The 16,336-nt window shown below is 36.8% G+C and overlaps 1 protein-coding gene across 1 annotated transcript in view; it reads right to left on the bottom strand.

Annotated features, from left to right (window-relative positions):
• Positions 1 to 13,676, bottom strand: part of HS6ST3 (heparan sulfate 6-O-sulfotransferase 3) — an 860,906-nt gene extending 847,230 nt beyond the window's left edge. Inside the window, exon 1 of the mRNA XM_003341822.4 lies at positions 11,956 to 13,676. Coding sequence (XP_003341870.1) covers positions 11,956 to 12,635 — 680 coding nt within the window. The 5' untranslated portion in view covers positions 12,636 to 13,676. The remainder of the gene's footprint in view (positions 1 to 11,955) is intronic.
• Positions 13,677 to 16,336: the final 2,660 nt, after the last annotated feature.

Below are 16,336 nucleotides of genomic sequence, written 5' to 3'. Positions count from 1 at the left end.
TAGGAGGAATATCTAATATATTAAATAAATAGAATTGAAATTTTTTTAAAAGCTTCTCCCCTTTCTAATTCATCCTCAGAACAACTGACAATATAAACTTCCTAAAATTCATCTCTGATCACATCCCTAATTTGCCAAAAAATACCTTTTGTGATGTCTTTATGATAAAATATAAACTTCTCAACTTGGTATTTAAAGCCTTTCATAGTTAGTTCTCTAGCCTACTTTCATAGATAAAGGAAAAATTATATTAAATTATTTTTTCACTGTATTTTCTGTTTCTGACCTTGAAAACAATGAATTGAGAAAGATAGCATGCTATTAACAAATAACAGGAGCTGTTTCTAAGATTGACACAATCACTCATAGTCTTTGAGAACTAGCTTCTAGTAATCGTTAAATCCAAGCAAAAGAGAGGCATCCTATTACCAGCTCTTATTCATTCAATCAACAAGTCTCAGTTCTAAGAAGGTACAGTAGGCTTTGCAACTGCAGGAAATCAAGGGATCTGGTCACAATTCCAAGGCCAAGAGGAGTACAAGTATTTGTGACTGCAGGGGAGCAAGATACCTCCCTGGGTAATGACCAGAGCTCAGAGCATGGGAAATACTGACCTCACCACTCCTTGGATCATACTAATTTATATGTACCAAAAATTCACAGACCCCCAGAACTAGTTCTGAAAACAATAGCACAAAAAGAAACTTGGAAGAGTACCCCCAATCCACCAGGAAGAGTCAAAATTTAACATAAAGTTCAAAATAAAAAAAAAATGCTATTAAAATGAGCAAATAAACAAAAACACTTGGCCATAAAAAGTCACCAATGGTGACAAGGAAAATCAAGACGTGACCCAGAAAAAGACATTAATGTAAAAACTACTACAAGCAAAGCAAAGCCTGAGAGAAAAAATGTGAATTCGACCAACAAGAATTCCTGGAAGAGAACAAACAGGATCTTTAAAATCAAATAAGAGAAAAAAGGGGGGAATGGGAAAAATGAATTTATTTATTGCAAGAAAATTATTTTTAAAAAGATTCAACAGCTTAGTAAAAGATGCATAATAAATACTAAAGAACATCATGTCTTTAAAAAACAAAATTGACCCAAGGGTAAAAGAGGCATTAAAATTCACTGAGGAGAAGAATTTTTTAAAATATAGAATTGATTAAATGGAAAATTAGGTACAAAAATTCACTGAAGAGAAGAATTCCATCCTCCAATTCAAAGAATTTTCATTAGCTTTCTCCTATGTATGAAATTCTGCCCCTCCTTATCTCTGCCTCCTAATTTTCTGACTTTCATCAAGTCTCAGCTTGAGTCCCACCATTTACAAGAAGCCTTTTATAATTCTTTTTTAATATCATTTTTAATGCTAGTATGTTACCTCTGTTGATTCTCTCCATTTTATTCTATATATAACTTATATCTATATAACTGTTTTCAAGTTGTCTCCTTCATTAGCTTACAAGGACATTGAGAGCAGAAACTGTCTTTGGCCTTTCTTTGTATTCCCAGTACTTAGCACAATGCCTGACACATAGTGCTTTCCAGATAAAAACAAAATAGCGGGGGGCAGCTGGGTAGCTCAGTGGATTGAGAGTCAGGCCTAGAGACGGGAGGTCCTAGGTTCAAATCCGGCCTCAGCCACTTCCTAGCTGTGTGACCCTGGGCAAGTCACTTGACCCCCATTGCCTAGCCCTTACCACTCTTCTGCCTTGGAGCCAATACACAGTATTGACTCCAAGACGGAAGGTAAGGGTTTAAAAAAAAAAAATAGCCTCTGCCCTCAAGGAGCTAATATTAATTACTCAGTGTCACATAGCTAAAATAAGTATAAGGCTCAAACTCAGGTTTTCCTGAAAACAGGGCAATGACTTTATCCATTGTGCCACTTAGCTGATACAGGATGAGGTCCTCATTACACCACATCTACATTATTTCAATAATTTATGGTTCAGTTTCTCACCCATTGTAGTTTATCTTCCACTTAGCTGTCAATTTGTTCTTCGGAAAGTCCAAGTCTAACCATGTTAATCCCCACAACATTCAATCAATTTCATTAGTTTTCTCTTGCCTCTAGAATAAAATATAAAATCCTGTGTTTGGCTTTTAAAGTTCTCCATAATCTGTTTGCTTCCTGACTTTCCAGTCTTCTTATATCCCATATACATATACTGAGATTTATGAACACTGCTCTTCTTTATCTTCTTCAAGAAGAACTCTCTGAACTCCTTCAACAAAAGAACCCCTTAAAAAGTAAAATTTGCCAAGTAATAAAAGAGGTACAAAAGCTTACTGAACAAAATAATTCCTTAAAAATTGGAAGAAAGCAAGTAGAAGCTAATGACTCCATGAAAGATCAAGAAACAATAAAACAAAACCAAGAGAAGAAAAATATAATTAAAAAAAAAAACCTTACTGGAAATTTATCTGGAAAATGGATCCAGAAGAGATCATTTAAGAATTGTTGAATTACTCATTTAAACACTAAATTAGAAATCCTAAAAATTAAAGCAGAAATTAATAAAATTGAAATTAAGAGAATAACTGAATTAATATATAAGACTAGGAGTTGGTTTATGAAAAAAAAACATAAAATAGACAGAGTTGGATAATTTGTTTAAAAAAGGAAAGAAGAAAATCAAAGAATCAGTATCAAAAAATGAAAAGGGTGAACTCACCACCAATGAAGAGAAAATTAAAACAATCAGTGGGAGCTATTTTGCACAATTATATACCAATAAATCTGACAATCTAAGCAAAATGGATGAATATTTACAAAAATAAAAATTGTCTAGATTAACAAAAGAGAAACTAGAATTCTTAAAGAATCCCATATCAGAAAAAGAAATTGAACAAGCCATCAAGAAAAAAATCCCCAAATGGATTCACAAGTGAATTATATCAAATATTTAAAAAGCAATGAATCCCAATACTACATATACTATTTGGGAAAATAAATAGAGAAGGAATAGTACCAAATTCTTTTATGAAACTACTTATGGTACTGTTACCTTGGCCAGGAAAAACAAAAACAGAAAAAAAAAATCATAGGCCAATTTTATTAATAAATTATAGATGCAAAAATTTTAATGAAAAATATAGATGCAAGGAAAATACAGCAATATGACCAGGTAGGATTTCCACTAGGAATGCAGGGCTGGTTTAATATTAGGAAAACTATCAGCATAATAGACCATATTAATAACCAAACTAACAGAAATCATATAATTATCTTAATAGATGCAGAAAAAGCCTTTTAAAGAAATATAACACCCATTCCTATTAAAAACACTAGAAAGCATAGGAATAAGTGGTCATTCCTTAAAATGATAAGTAGTATATACTTAAAACCTTCAGCAAGTATCTGCAATGAGGATAACTTAGAAGCCTTCCTGATAAGATCAGAGGTGAAGCAAGGATGCCCATTACCACAACTATTATTTTAATATTGTGTTAGAAATGCTAACTTTAGCAATAAGGAAAGAAAAATAATTTGAGTTAAAGTAGGCAATGAGGAAATTAAACTGTTACTCTTTGCAGATGACATGATGATATCCTTAGAGAATTCTACAGAATCAACTAAAAAAATGAGTTGAAATAATAAATAACTTTAGTAAAGTTGCAGGATATAAAATAAATTCACATAAATCATCAGCATTTCTATATATTACCAACAAGTCCAGAATCAAGAGTTAGAGAGAGAAATTCCATTTAAAATCACTCTAAACACTATAAAATACCTGGGAATCTGCTTGCCAAAGCAAACACAGGAATTACATGAACACAATTACAGGACACTTTTCATGCAAATAAATTCAGATCTAGACAATTGGGAAAATATTAACTGCTCATGGGAAGGCTGACCTAATATAAACAACAATTCTACCTCAATTAATTTATTTACTCAGTGCCATACCAATCAAACTAACAAATAATTATTTTATTGAACTATAAAAAATAATAACACTATAACTTGAAGAGAATGTTTAACCTACATGTATAGCTTTTTCTAATCCAGGAGTTCCCCACACTAAAGAAGTCACAGGAGGTTTCTAGGATAGTAGATATAGTGCTAGACTTAGCATTAGAAAAACCTGAGTTTGAATGCTACCTCAGACACTCAGTAGCAATGTGATCTTGGCAAGCTATTTAATCTCTCCAAAATAAAGTTACCTAATCTGTAAAATGAGGATACTAATAGCACACAGCTCACAAAACTGTTGTGAGGATCAGATGATATATAATATAAACTACTTTCTAACTCATTACCCCTATCTCTTTTGCAAATAGATTTGATAAGTTTGACTTCTGCCACTCCCTATTGATGAAAGTCTAATACTTCCCTCTTGCCTCTAGAATAAAGCATAAACATTTCTATTTAACTTGCAAAGCCCTTATCAAACTTTCCATTTGAAGGCTTATTGCTTATTTGTCCCTTTCATGAACTCTACCTTCTGACAAAACTAGTGTGTTTGTTGTCCCCCAATACAACATTTGATATCCAGACCCTATGTCTTCCTGCACAGGTTGTCTTTGATGTTTAGGATGCACTATCTCTTAATTCTGCTTTGTAGACTCCCTAGATTCCTTTAAAACAGCTCCAATAGGAAGCCAATCTTGACTGTCCTCGTTACAATTATTTTTTATCTATTTTATCTCTATTTTATATATGTAACTTTAGTATTCCTGTTTCCTTCCCTACCCTCCCAACTCTTCCATTCCCAGAATATAAACTACTTGAAGGCTTTATTTTGTTTTTGTGTCCCAGGAACCTAGCACATTTCTTGGCATGAAGGAAGTTCTTTAAAAAACAAAAAGGCCTTGTTGAATGAATGTCTACACCTAAATCATTGATAAAAATCAGTGATAAGGGGGAAAAAGCCCCTTCTCTTATTGCTAGGGATTTCAATCTATTACCCAACATTCATTTGGAACTGTTTAAGGAGGTGAAAATTCACCTGAATATACTTTCACCCAGTCCACAAATCTTGATCTTATCTTTGAAGATTTCATGGGAGGCTTTGTAAAATACTTTTCTGGATGATAGTATAAGTTAAACAAATTTAGAGCTGAACAACAATGCCAAAAATTGTTAATTTTATAAATGACTTGGATAAAAAATGAAGGCATGCTTATCAAATCTATGTATGGGAGGCATAGCAATTAGAATATATGACAATATTCCTTGCTCTATCAGCCTACCAAACCAGACAAGGAAAGGAGGTTAGTCTGCCATGATTTGTTCTTAGTAGCCTCTTATTCCTAAATTCAAAGATTTATGAAACTCAGAAGCTTGAATAAGAATGTAGTAACAGCTTGAAAATTGCTTCCCTCTGTTGAAAAGCAATCTCTTTAACAAAGGGGGAGAAGTCTTTCAGAGCAGTAGTAACCAGAATTCTTCTTTACTCAAGAATATTCTAGAATGCTACATTTGCTAAGGAGCTGACCTAGAACTAACAGAGCCTCCACCCTAAGGGCCAGTTAGACTTTGATCTGGAATTGTGCTTTGAGTGAATAATTTTCTAAGTCAGAGCTCCTCAGGGTGAAAAATTATCTTTGAAAAGAAGGCTTTTTCATTCATTGACATTTACCATATATTCACAAAAGCCCATTTACCATATATTCACAAAAGCCCTCACACTGTATCAGTGGATCACAACAAAAAGCATTATCCACATAGATTTTTTCCATTCTTAAAGTATTTTCAAAATGGGAAAGGTACTCATCTGTCTAGAACAGCTTAGGCAGACCTAAAGGCAAAGGGATGAATGGAATTTCTGAAGACATTTTCAATCCTATCATTTCTATGATCTTATGTATGAAATCACAAAGGGTCAGAAAGACTGCAATGGATAGAACCCAGGTCAAGAATAAAAAAATATGGCACTCTCTTTTATTGGTTATGCTACCTTAGGGAAGTCATTTAACCTCTTGGAGCCTCATTTTCCTTATGTATAAGATGGAGATAACAGCACCTTACAATGTCTACCTCACAAGGTTGTTGAAAGACTGTCAGTTGATTCCATGAAGTGAGATAATATAAGAGTCAGCAATAGAAAACATTTGCTACAGAGCGGAGGTGCTACTTTTCCCTATGACATCATCCCTGAGACTCATTGAAACATCTATCATGCTTTTCCTACTACTCTTCAAGCCTATACTCAAGAAATATTGCTACATTAAAATTTGGGCAAAGAATCACTTTTCAAATTGAAGGAATCCACAAAACACTTCGGAAAATACTATTTATGAGAAATACATTGATTTATTTTCTCCTGGAACAAATTAGTTCTCAAGGCTATAACTAAATTGAAGTTATACAATCCAATAAACATTTATTAAGTATCTCATATGCAAAACTTATAATAACTTTGATGCAGTACTGATTCTATGAAAACATGACTTAATTTTTCAAGTAGTAAGTCTGCCTCTGGTCAAAATGACTGAACAACTTTATGCCTTGGCAACCTGACCTACTATATTTTCCATAGTAGGGAAAAGAAATTATAGCTGAAATATAAAGTATTGCAACAACTAAAGGAATTAGCCCCTTAATCAAGGATCAGAAAGACTCCAAGAAGCAAGATAATATAATGGATAGAGAACTGTTACTTTGCAAGCTTTTGAACCATACAACAACTAACTGAAGCAGTAATTATTATATATTTATATATATAATATTGATAATGTCTGCATAAATAAGTTGTTATATGGTTCAATTGGATTGTAAATTCTATTCTCCATGACTGACACAAAGTACTTTAAAGTTTGCAAAGCATCATATATATATATATATACATATATATATATATATAAACATATATAAAATCTCATTCAAACCATATAGCAACTCATTGAGGCAAGTTGAGGCAAGTATTATCAGCATATAATAATGTTGATGAATATATATATATAGAGAGAGAGGCAGGTATTCTACACTAATGTCAGTATATAATATATATCATATATCACTATATAATAAAACTGGTAATATCTGCATATATGCAATTATATATTTTAATTATTATATTATATATATCTAAAACTGATAATACCTGTTTCAATGAGTTTTGCTATATGGTTTGAATGAGACATTATTTGTAAAATGCTTAAAAAAATTTTATCATACTCTTTAAATTTCTGTTATTATTAAGAAATTCAACTCTGTTTTTTGCTAGCTATATAACCACGGGCTACTGACAGTCTTTCTGGACCTCAATTTCTTCATCTATAAAAGAAGCAGGTTAGATTAGATGATCTATAAGGTCTGTTTGAGCTGAAAATCCCACAGAAACAAGACAAAACAAAAGCAGGGAATTCAAATAAGATTTCATAACAAATAAATACTCTGATGTCCTCAAAGTAAAGAAATCTCCTATTTCACTTATTATTATCTCTGTTCTGTAAAAAGGATCTCCATCTCTTAAAATCTGAGTTTCTTTCAGTCCTCAACTCAGATAACACCTCTGCAATGCCCCTTTCCTGACCCCAAGTTATTAATATTCTCACCCATCTCAAGTTACCTGGTGTGGTACTCACTTCTCTATGTACATGATGTACCTCCAGCAGAATGTAAGCTTCCTGAGAGCTGCTTCACTTTTGCTTTTGTATCCTCAGCATCTTGCATTTAAGTATATACTTACTGAAGTGAAAGAAAAATAAAAGGAAAAAATACTAAAAAAAAAAAAAAAGGATCTCCATGCATTCTTTCAAAATAAAAGGTTAACACTGGGACAGACTATGTGGAACAATAGCCCAAGGGCCAAACTATCATCATCTATTCCCTAATTTAGGTGACAAAAGGCAAAACTATTCTGCAAAATTTAATTAATAGTCATAGGTCAAAACTAAAGGAAAAGTAAAAAATAGAAATAAAGAAAATATAGCAAGGAATAACTTGACACACAAAAAAAGGAAGGGGCAAAACAGAAGGCCTACATTCTTAATAACATTAACAGCTCTATTACTGACACAGAGTACTTTAAAGTTTGTAAAGCATATCACATATATTATATCATTCAAATCATATAGCAATTCACTGAGGAATGTGTAGTCATTATTATATACTGATATACATTTTATACTGATGAATGTATACCTCCTTAAAAGTAGAAAAAAGGAATTGTAGGCCCAGATATTTAGGAGAAAACTAAGGGGAAACAAGTACCAGTAAAGAAAAAAGACAGCATAATATAACTTGCTTCACACATATATCAAAGTATGCAAGTCCCAAAAATGCCAAATGTGTTGCATAGAATCAGAAAAAAGAACTAACTAAAATATATTACTACAGATGGAGATCAAAAATACAATATGATAGTACAGTGAAAATATTCAGAGTGAGAGACATTATGACCAAGACAAGTCCACAAGCATAAATTAAGCACATACTCTGTGCCAAGTAATATATGAAGCAATGGGCACATGAAGAAAGGCAAAAGTTCCCTGACCTCAAGGAGTCTACAACTTAACAGGTCATCAGATTAAAAGATAATGGGCAGAAATCAACAGTAATGGGATAAAAGGTTAAAAATATTTGGAGGAGCAAAACAACAATAACATGATCTAGAAGGCAATTTAAACTACTTTCATATTGATTAGTCTAAATAAGGAAGGCAACATGCAGTTACCATATTCAGACCGATTTCCCCACCACTTCTATCTAGTTGAGTCCTACTATAATAGGACAGAAACAATACTGGAACATTTGACACATTTGTGAAAGATGATATTTCTCTCCCAGTGTAGGTATTAACATTTACATTATCAGAAACAGTTTCTAAAGTCCAATAGTACACATTTCCCCAGGTTACCCTGCAGGACTAGCTTTATTCACTCCAACTATATTCTCTATTTCCCAGCCCCTCCAAGTCTGTTTAGGTCACATGTAGGTGGGGTTTAAGGTATAGGACAGGCTTTTCTGACCTAAAAGTAAGGGCAAATAATATTATCTTCTTTTAAAGAGCTAATTACTATTCTTCTCAGCTATTCTTACTACTATTCTGACTGTTCATCAAGGCTGGCCTCCTTACCACAATAAGCAATCTTCTATGTATTATGCTTCCTGAGGCACTGGGAAAGCAATCCTGCCCTCTCCTTCCTTATCAAGTAACTCCCTAATCCCCTGAATATTTTCTGAAATTCCACATTTAACATTTTAAAGCATGTTTAAAGACCATATATGCATGGGAGGAGTAAAAGGAAACTATCAGTCACTTAAAGCTTAGCCTGAATGACCTTACCAGATGCCTTCCTATAAGCAAGTCAAGTGGAGAATAGTTAGAATAAGGTAGTGTATTCTTGCTTGGGGAGGGGGGTTATGGGGAGGGGATAAAGTGACACAGAATGGGGGCATCTGAATAATAACTCCATCTAATTCATAATTTTGCCTCAGGCCAGTCCTGACAGTTTGTCAAGTAAAAACAATTATCCTGTTCCCCATATAGAAACTGATTATCTGCCATTTTCTATTATAGATGATTGTGCATCCTCCATTATTGAGGATAATCCAGTAGAGCATAGAAAACTATGTATAGATACTGCAAAGGCTGGTAAATAATTATATCTACACTACCCTAGACAGTCACAATTTTGCAGCTTCCACTATCAACCTCAGCAGCTACTCTCTCCTAGTCCCTTAATACAGTGCTTCTCAAATAAAACAGAACAATCTTTTCCCATATTACCTAAATAAGAAATTGGAATACCCCCAGGGTACCATAAAAAGTGGGATAGAAAATAACATTATAAAGATCATAAAACAATGGGAAAGCTCGAGCAGGGTGATCAGTGCCTAATAACCTGTAATTCAGGGGAGAATATATGTTCATTGTGAATGACTAGTACAAACAAAATAGTTTGAATGCTCAATAAAAATCATGTATTGGGAAAATTTTGTGTTATACATGTGAAAATCTCAGCCAAGAATTAGAGAAATGGAGCATTTTGTGTAGAAAGAAGAGTGTGCTATTTGTAGTAAGTAGTTCACTATGTGGCATTTACTACTTCCAACAGTCAGCACCATTTCACAGTTAAACATAAAGTCAAAATTCTCAGATCTAATGGAGATTTCTTCCTATCCTTGCATTGTTCAGTGTAAGGAGGCTGGATCTGGATTTGAATGCCTGCTATTCCTCTTGCTATCCATTGGCCTTGGGCATGTCACCTAACTTAAACCCAGTGCTCCTTTTTTTTTTTAAACTCTAAAACAAGGCAGTTAAAATGGATGATGTCAAAGGTCCCTTCCCACACAAAAACTATGTCCTTTTGAAGATGTTTGAGTACTATGCTGAAAAGTATTGCTGAAAAGAGAGGAAGAAAAATTTAGATTTGACACAATATTAATTCTAAAAACGTTAAAGAGAGCAAAGGTCATAGGAAGATGAATGTCAAGGCAAGGAACTTTAAAAAACTAACAAAGATTTGAATAAACAAAGTCAGCATATTATCATGCTGTGAAGTAATAATTTATGGAGAAGTAAAGCTTGAAAGTATGAGTGTGACCGTTTAATACCATATACAACCACAAATCTTTGTTAAAAGATTTAGTAAATGCACTAAGCAAGAAGTAGCCAGTATCCTATGACCTTCATTTCAAATTTCAAGTCATTTCTTATTCTGACAAAGACCTTTTTTTTAAATAGGCGAAACAAAGTCCTTGAAAAACTGCCACGGTAAAATTCCCATAATGAAATTATGTTCATTCTCAGAGGAATGAGGTAGAATTAGATGCTCCAGTGGTGCTGAATTCCTAAAGCTGGGTAGCTTCCAGCTAGCTACTAAAGGTTTTCTGTAAGTGTCAAATGAGGAAGGGGGGGGGGGGGGGGAGGTACCATCTGCTATAAACAAATTAAGAATAAGCTTTTAAATGTTCAGTTCTTGACCACAAAAATGTCTAGAAACATTGGGGTTAAAACACAGAAACTTCTTTCAAATAATGCTTCATTTTACAGAAGAAAGAGAGGTGAGAACAATATTAAAATTTACTAGGCAGAAAAAGTATCAACCCAAAATCTTTGCCCATTCTCTTCTCAAAGAATGGCAACAGAGTAAGCATTTTCATTGGCTATTCAAACATAAGTTTCCTAATTCCCAATTACTAAGTATCCAGCAGTATGCTTTTTTTAAAAATCATATTAATCATTTATACATTGGAAGAAAAAGTAAGTGCTACTCATCCATGTCCCAGGAGTCACTTAGCACAGTGGCAGGCACAGAATGGGTGCTCATAAATATTTGTTTAATATGCATAAACAAATGCAAAAATTCTTGCTAAGAGGTAGCATAGTTTGGACTAGCTCAACCCTCAGAGTCTGTCAAGGAAGAGCAAGGGTTTGAATTTCTCTTCTGAAAGCAATCTCAAGAGAGTCTTTTGCCGCAATGGTTGCAAGTCACTTAATGTAGTAGAAGTATTTTCTTTCTTTCTTTCTTTCTTTCTTTCTTTTTTTCTTTTCCAGCCTGGGACATCTAGCATGCGGATTATTAGCACAGCTAAAGAACAGTTTGCCCACTCTAAATTTACACACACACACACACACACACACACACACACACACACACACACACACACAATAACAGGTCATCAGAATCATCTTCTCACCTTTGCCCATTCATTTGCTTTATTGACTGACTTGGAATTATACATAAGATAGCAATTGTCTCTTAATCTATCCCTTCACATCTGAACCAAACAGCCCATAAGTAACACAAATATATTCAGATATGGGGGAGGAAGAGGGTGGAGTAAGGGTTGAGTTCAAAACCAGAGGAGCAGCCAGAGATTACTTCTTACCTCCTCCTATAACCCTAACCCCAAGAGTTAAGAGCTACTTTGGTCCAACACAAGAGCTGAAGTGGAACTGCCCTGTGTCCGAGAAATCAGAGAAAAGAAAAGGCAAGGAAAATCATGATGTGGGGAAGAGGGAAATGTACAAAAGAGAGTGACTGTACCTGGTGCGACTGTGGTTGCGAGGGCAGTCCTTCTTCTCCATGATGGCCGGCACACAGTTGGTGAGCTCTGTCCAGTCGGCATGCAGCCCACAGCTCCAGCCCGTGGAGAAGCGCGAGAATAACCATGTCTCCTTTTTGCCGGGTCGGTGGCAGGTGCATTTTTTCTGCCCGGGCTTACAGTTGCAGGGCTGCTCCAGCCTAATATTCTTCACTAGGTGCCGCCCGAAAGTCGTGCCCCCAGTCTTCTGGATGTGTAAGAAGACTATCACATCCCTCCCTTTGATGTTGAAATCCACGAAACGAGTCAGGTCCTTCACGGAGAAGTTGAATCGTGGCACGAATTTGGGCAAAGAGCCATTGTCCGGGGACTCTCGGTCCTGTTCTTCCTCCTCCTCTTCCAACTCCTCGAAATCCACGTCTGCCTCCTGCACAGGTCCGGAGAGCTGTGCCGCCGGTGCCCCCGGAATCTCCGCTTCCTGGTCCCGGAGCAGTGGTTGCTGCTGGTCCTCTCGGGGACCCACTGGGGCGGCTGCAGCCTGGACTGACTCCCCAGCGCGGAACTTGTCCCCGAAGTTGGTGCAGGAGTTGGTACAGGTGGGGGACACGTACTGGTACATGATGATGAGAAATAGGAGCGTGAGCACCGGCGTGAGCAGCCACTTGTTGAACCTCTCATCCATGGTCCTGCTCTCAGGCCAGAAGGCGAATCGGCTGCGGCGGCGGCGGCGGCGGCGACGACAGCTGCTGCACTGAAAACCGGCGCAGAAGTTTGGACTGGAGGCTGCGGTTCGGAGCCCGCTGCACCTCCATCCCCCTGTGACCGGGCAGGCGGGACCCCCGTAAAGGTGTCTGGAGGGCTGGTTGCACTCTGGCGCTCCGATGGATTACTGCTGCTAGCTCCCGCAGGGCTAATGGGAGGTAGAAAAAAGAACCTGGGTCCCCTAGCCCACCGCTGCGGAGGAGGAAGAGAGGAAAGAGGAGGGCGAAGATAAGGTGCCCGTTCCCGGCACTAAGGGGTGGCGGCTGCGCGAAGACTGTTCCAGAGCTCAAAAAGGACTCTCCCTCTACTCTACCCTGTACTCCAAGAGCCGTTAATCCTTCCCCTAGCCAGAGGAGAGAGATATCAGGCGTCTCTCAGACTAGGAATGAGCCTCTGGGAGCCAGTCTGCCGCGGATTCTTAAGCACTTACTAGCTCATCTTGGGTTCTGAACCTTCCCCTCCGGTAGCTGGAAACCAGTGCTTCGACCCACACCCAGAGGCTTCGTGATCTTCAGGAGAAAGCCTTGGTACCAGGAAAGAGAAGGAGGAGCTTCGGCCCCTGGCCCCTCACAGTGCCCCGCCCGCCCTAGCCCCTGCTCTAACCCACCACCAGCAGCACCCGGGCACCCTCCCACTCTGGGGAGCCTTGGGGCAAAGAAAGCCCCAAGCTGCGTACTGACTGGCTTTAAGCTGCCAGCCCCCCATGCAAGTTTGCAGATGAGCCCTTACAGGGAGAGAGAGGAGAGAAAGGAGCCTCAGGCGAGTCTATGCACCGCCTCTTCAGAGAAGTCCCACTGCTGCTTCAGGTCTGTCAGCCAGACACACAAGCGCGAGCGCGCGCGCGCTCGCGAAAGGCTGGCACCACCGCTACCCACCAGCCGGTGTGACAAGGAGTCCTCCTACCCGCAGCAAAAACCTGCCCAAGGTACGGAGCATGCGCCAAGTCATTCCCCGGCCCTGGAGGAGTTTCCAGGGGAGGAGTCCAAGTCTGTGTTGGTTTTTAGCTGTTCCTAGAGAGTAAAGAGTAAAGAAAGACCCTGGACCCTGAAAGGGGGTTTGAAGATTAAGAGGTGGAGTAGTGAGGAACCTTGCGCAAATGTTAGGGACATTAATTAAAGACATCTTAATTAAATACGCAGCTTCTTTTTCCTGTAAGCACAAATACAAATCTGACCAGTTTTATTTGTCGAATCGGATACCCACCTGAACACCCACCAGCATGACTTGTTTGCGGCAGACTCCAAATGGAGGAGACAGTGCACTCACCATCAGTCCAGGTGTTGGCTGGGTTCTTCTCCGCAATGGAAACTTACCAAGAGAATTTTTTTTGTTTTTATCTCTAGAGTTTGGCTACTTGCCCACAAAGAAAATCTGACTTTGATGTTAAAATTTTAATTTGCTTCCTACACCCGGTCTTTATACTCTTTGGTGTAGCCAGCACAGTCAAACCCAGTATCTTAGAATCTTTAGAACTGGATATCAGTGGTCATTTAATTCACTCTGCTAAAAACACTTTTTCCCTAAGTATATACTATGTGCAAAGATGCTGTGCTATGAGTTGTAAGGGATGTGTATACTATGCTAGACATCATTTTTGTCTTCCAAGAACTTACATTCTCCTTTCAAATTTATTATAGGCTAAACCTCTTTGTTGTTGTGCTAACCTGCTGTTCATCTTTTTTTTTTTAATTTCAGAAAATAGTTAAGAATATAGATTTAATTGCATTAGGTGAGTCAGCCTCTGACTTCAATAATTCTCTCTCTCTCTCTCTCTCTCTCTCTTTTTTTTAATCAAAGGCTTTGTATTAGGACAAACAATGGTACAGTGGAAAGAGTGCTCCATTCAGTGTCTGTGGACCTGGGTTCAACTCTACGTTCTACTACTTACTAGTTCTGTCACCTTGGACAAGTCAAATTAACTTATCTGGTTCTTAGTTTACTAGTCTAAGAAATGAAGGAATTCCAGGAGATATCATTCAAGTTTTCTTACAAATTGGTCATATTATACTGTGTCTTATCACCTATGCTGAGGGGCAGGGATCATGTCTTATGTGTCTTTATATCTCCTAAGCATAAAGCAAGGAGTTTATTGTATAAAGTACATATTAATGAATCCTCATGGAGTTAAGCATTTACTGTCTTACACTTCATCAAAATTGGACAAAATACACTGTCATTAAATTAAATTTTAAAATACCCTTAGTCGTCCACATTTACATTCCTTATTCTGACCTTGAAGTTGAAATAGAGGATGATTTTTAATGCAGTGAGGAATGAGAGGTATGATTCCAGCATCACCTTTTTTATGTACTCCCATTCAGCCAGCCAGGTTGTACATACAACCTCACACCATCACAAGAACCTAGTCTGACTTCTTTAAATTCCAGGAGCTACAATAGCACAAGCTGCATTTATAATCCTCACATGTTCCTGGATTGTTATATTTATCCCCATACCATAGTTTTTTTAATAATGATGTATATTTCATAATTCTTTCATAATATGTATCTTAGTCCTATGGCAGGAGTAGAACCCTTTGGAATATGTTTAAAGTAAGCTTTGATTGAAAGTAAGTTTATTCATTGTCCTAGTTGGGTGTGATCTGTCATATAAAATTTCTTTTGCCCTGTTGCCCTTCCTATATCTTCAACTATATAGACAATCATAAAACTGACCAGGACTCTAAAGCAATATTAATAGCAAAAGTGTTTGACAAGATGAATTAGCTCCTAGTAGCTTGTTTGCTTTGATATTTTTTTCTCATTTATCCATAAAATCCTGTTGATCACATTGCAGCACTCTCCAAAGCAAGAAATTGATGGAACAAAAACTCATTGAAACACAACAGCATTTCCTAAGTACATATTATTAACCATATCTTTGCTTCTGTCAGATTGTAATGTAACAAACTTCTATATCACTTGATTGGAAAAATTCATCATTTAATACTGCAATAGGTAAAAAAAATGAATGTATAATTGAGACCTTAGAAAGTCAATTAGCATATAAAAATGCAAATTTTAATATTGGAAAATTATGCCTTTAATGCTTATCCTTGGTTTTAGTCATGATATTTAGAGCACAAAACCTTTCCAAATCCTTGGTTTGATTTCCTTACTATTAACTTGGGACATAGAAAAAAACAAATATTGGGCAAATCTTAAAATGTCAGAGCTTAAAGTCTTCATTTAACAGAAGAAGAAACTGAGTTCCATATACTTTCCCTAATGTATATGGGAATTAGTAGCATATCTAAGAATAGAAATCAGGTCTTCTGACTGCTAAACAAGTATTTTTGACACTCCATCACACCAGCTCCTGTATAAATGGAGATTTTTAATTCTAGACTTCAATCCCCAGAAGTCCTTGGTATTTCCCAGAATTCCCTATAATCTCTCCTGAGTCTCCACATTGGCAAGATCACAATTGGTATTTAACTGGCAGTAATGCCTCCCATGCTCTCTTTCTTTACAATGATGTAGCAAGTATAGTGGTAAACTAAGTGTGGGGATTTTAAATGGGCTAATCAGCCATGAGCACGTTGTTTTTATTTTGTATCTTCTTTATTCCTTGATTTCTAATGATCCTTAATAAACCTCATAAAATATAATATTTTTATTA

This window comes from Monodelphis domestica, chromosome 8 (genome assembly GCF_027887165.1).
Source record: "Monodelphis domestica isolate mMonDom1 chromosome 8, mMonDom1.pri, whole genome shotgun sequence".
Taxonomy (NCBI): Eukaryota; Metazoa; Chordata; class Mammalia; order Didelphimorphia; family Didelphidae; genus Monodelphis; species Monodelphis domestica.
Note: the sequence above shows the minus strand (reverse complement) of the source record. Positions and strands in the feature narration are given on the sequence as shown.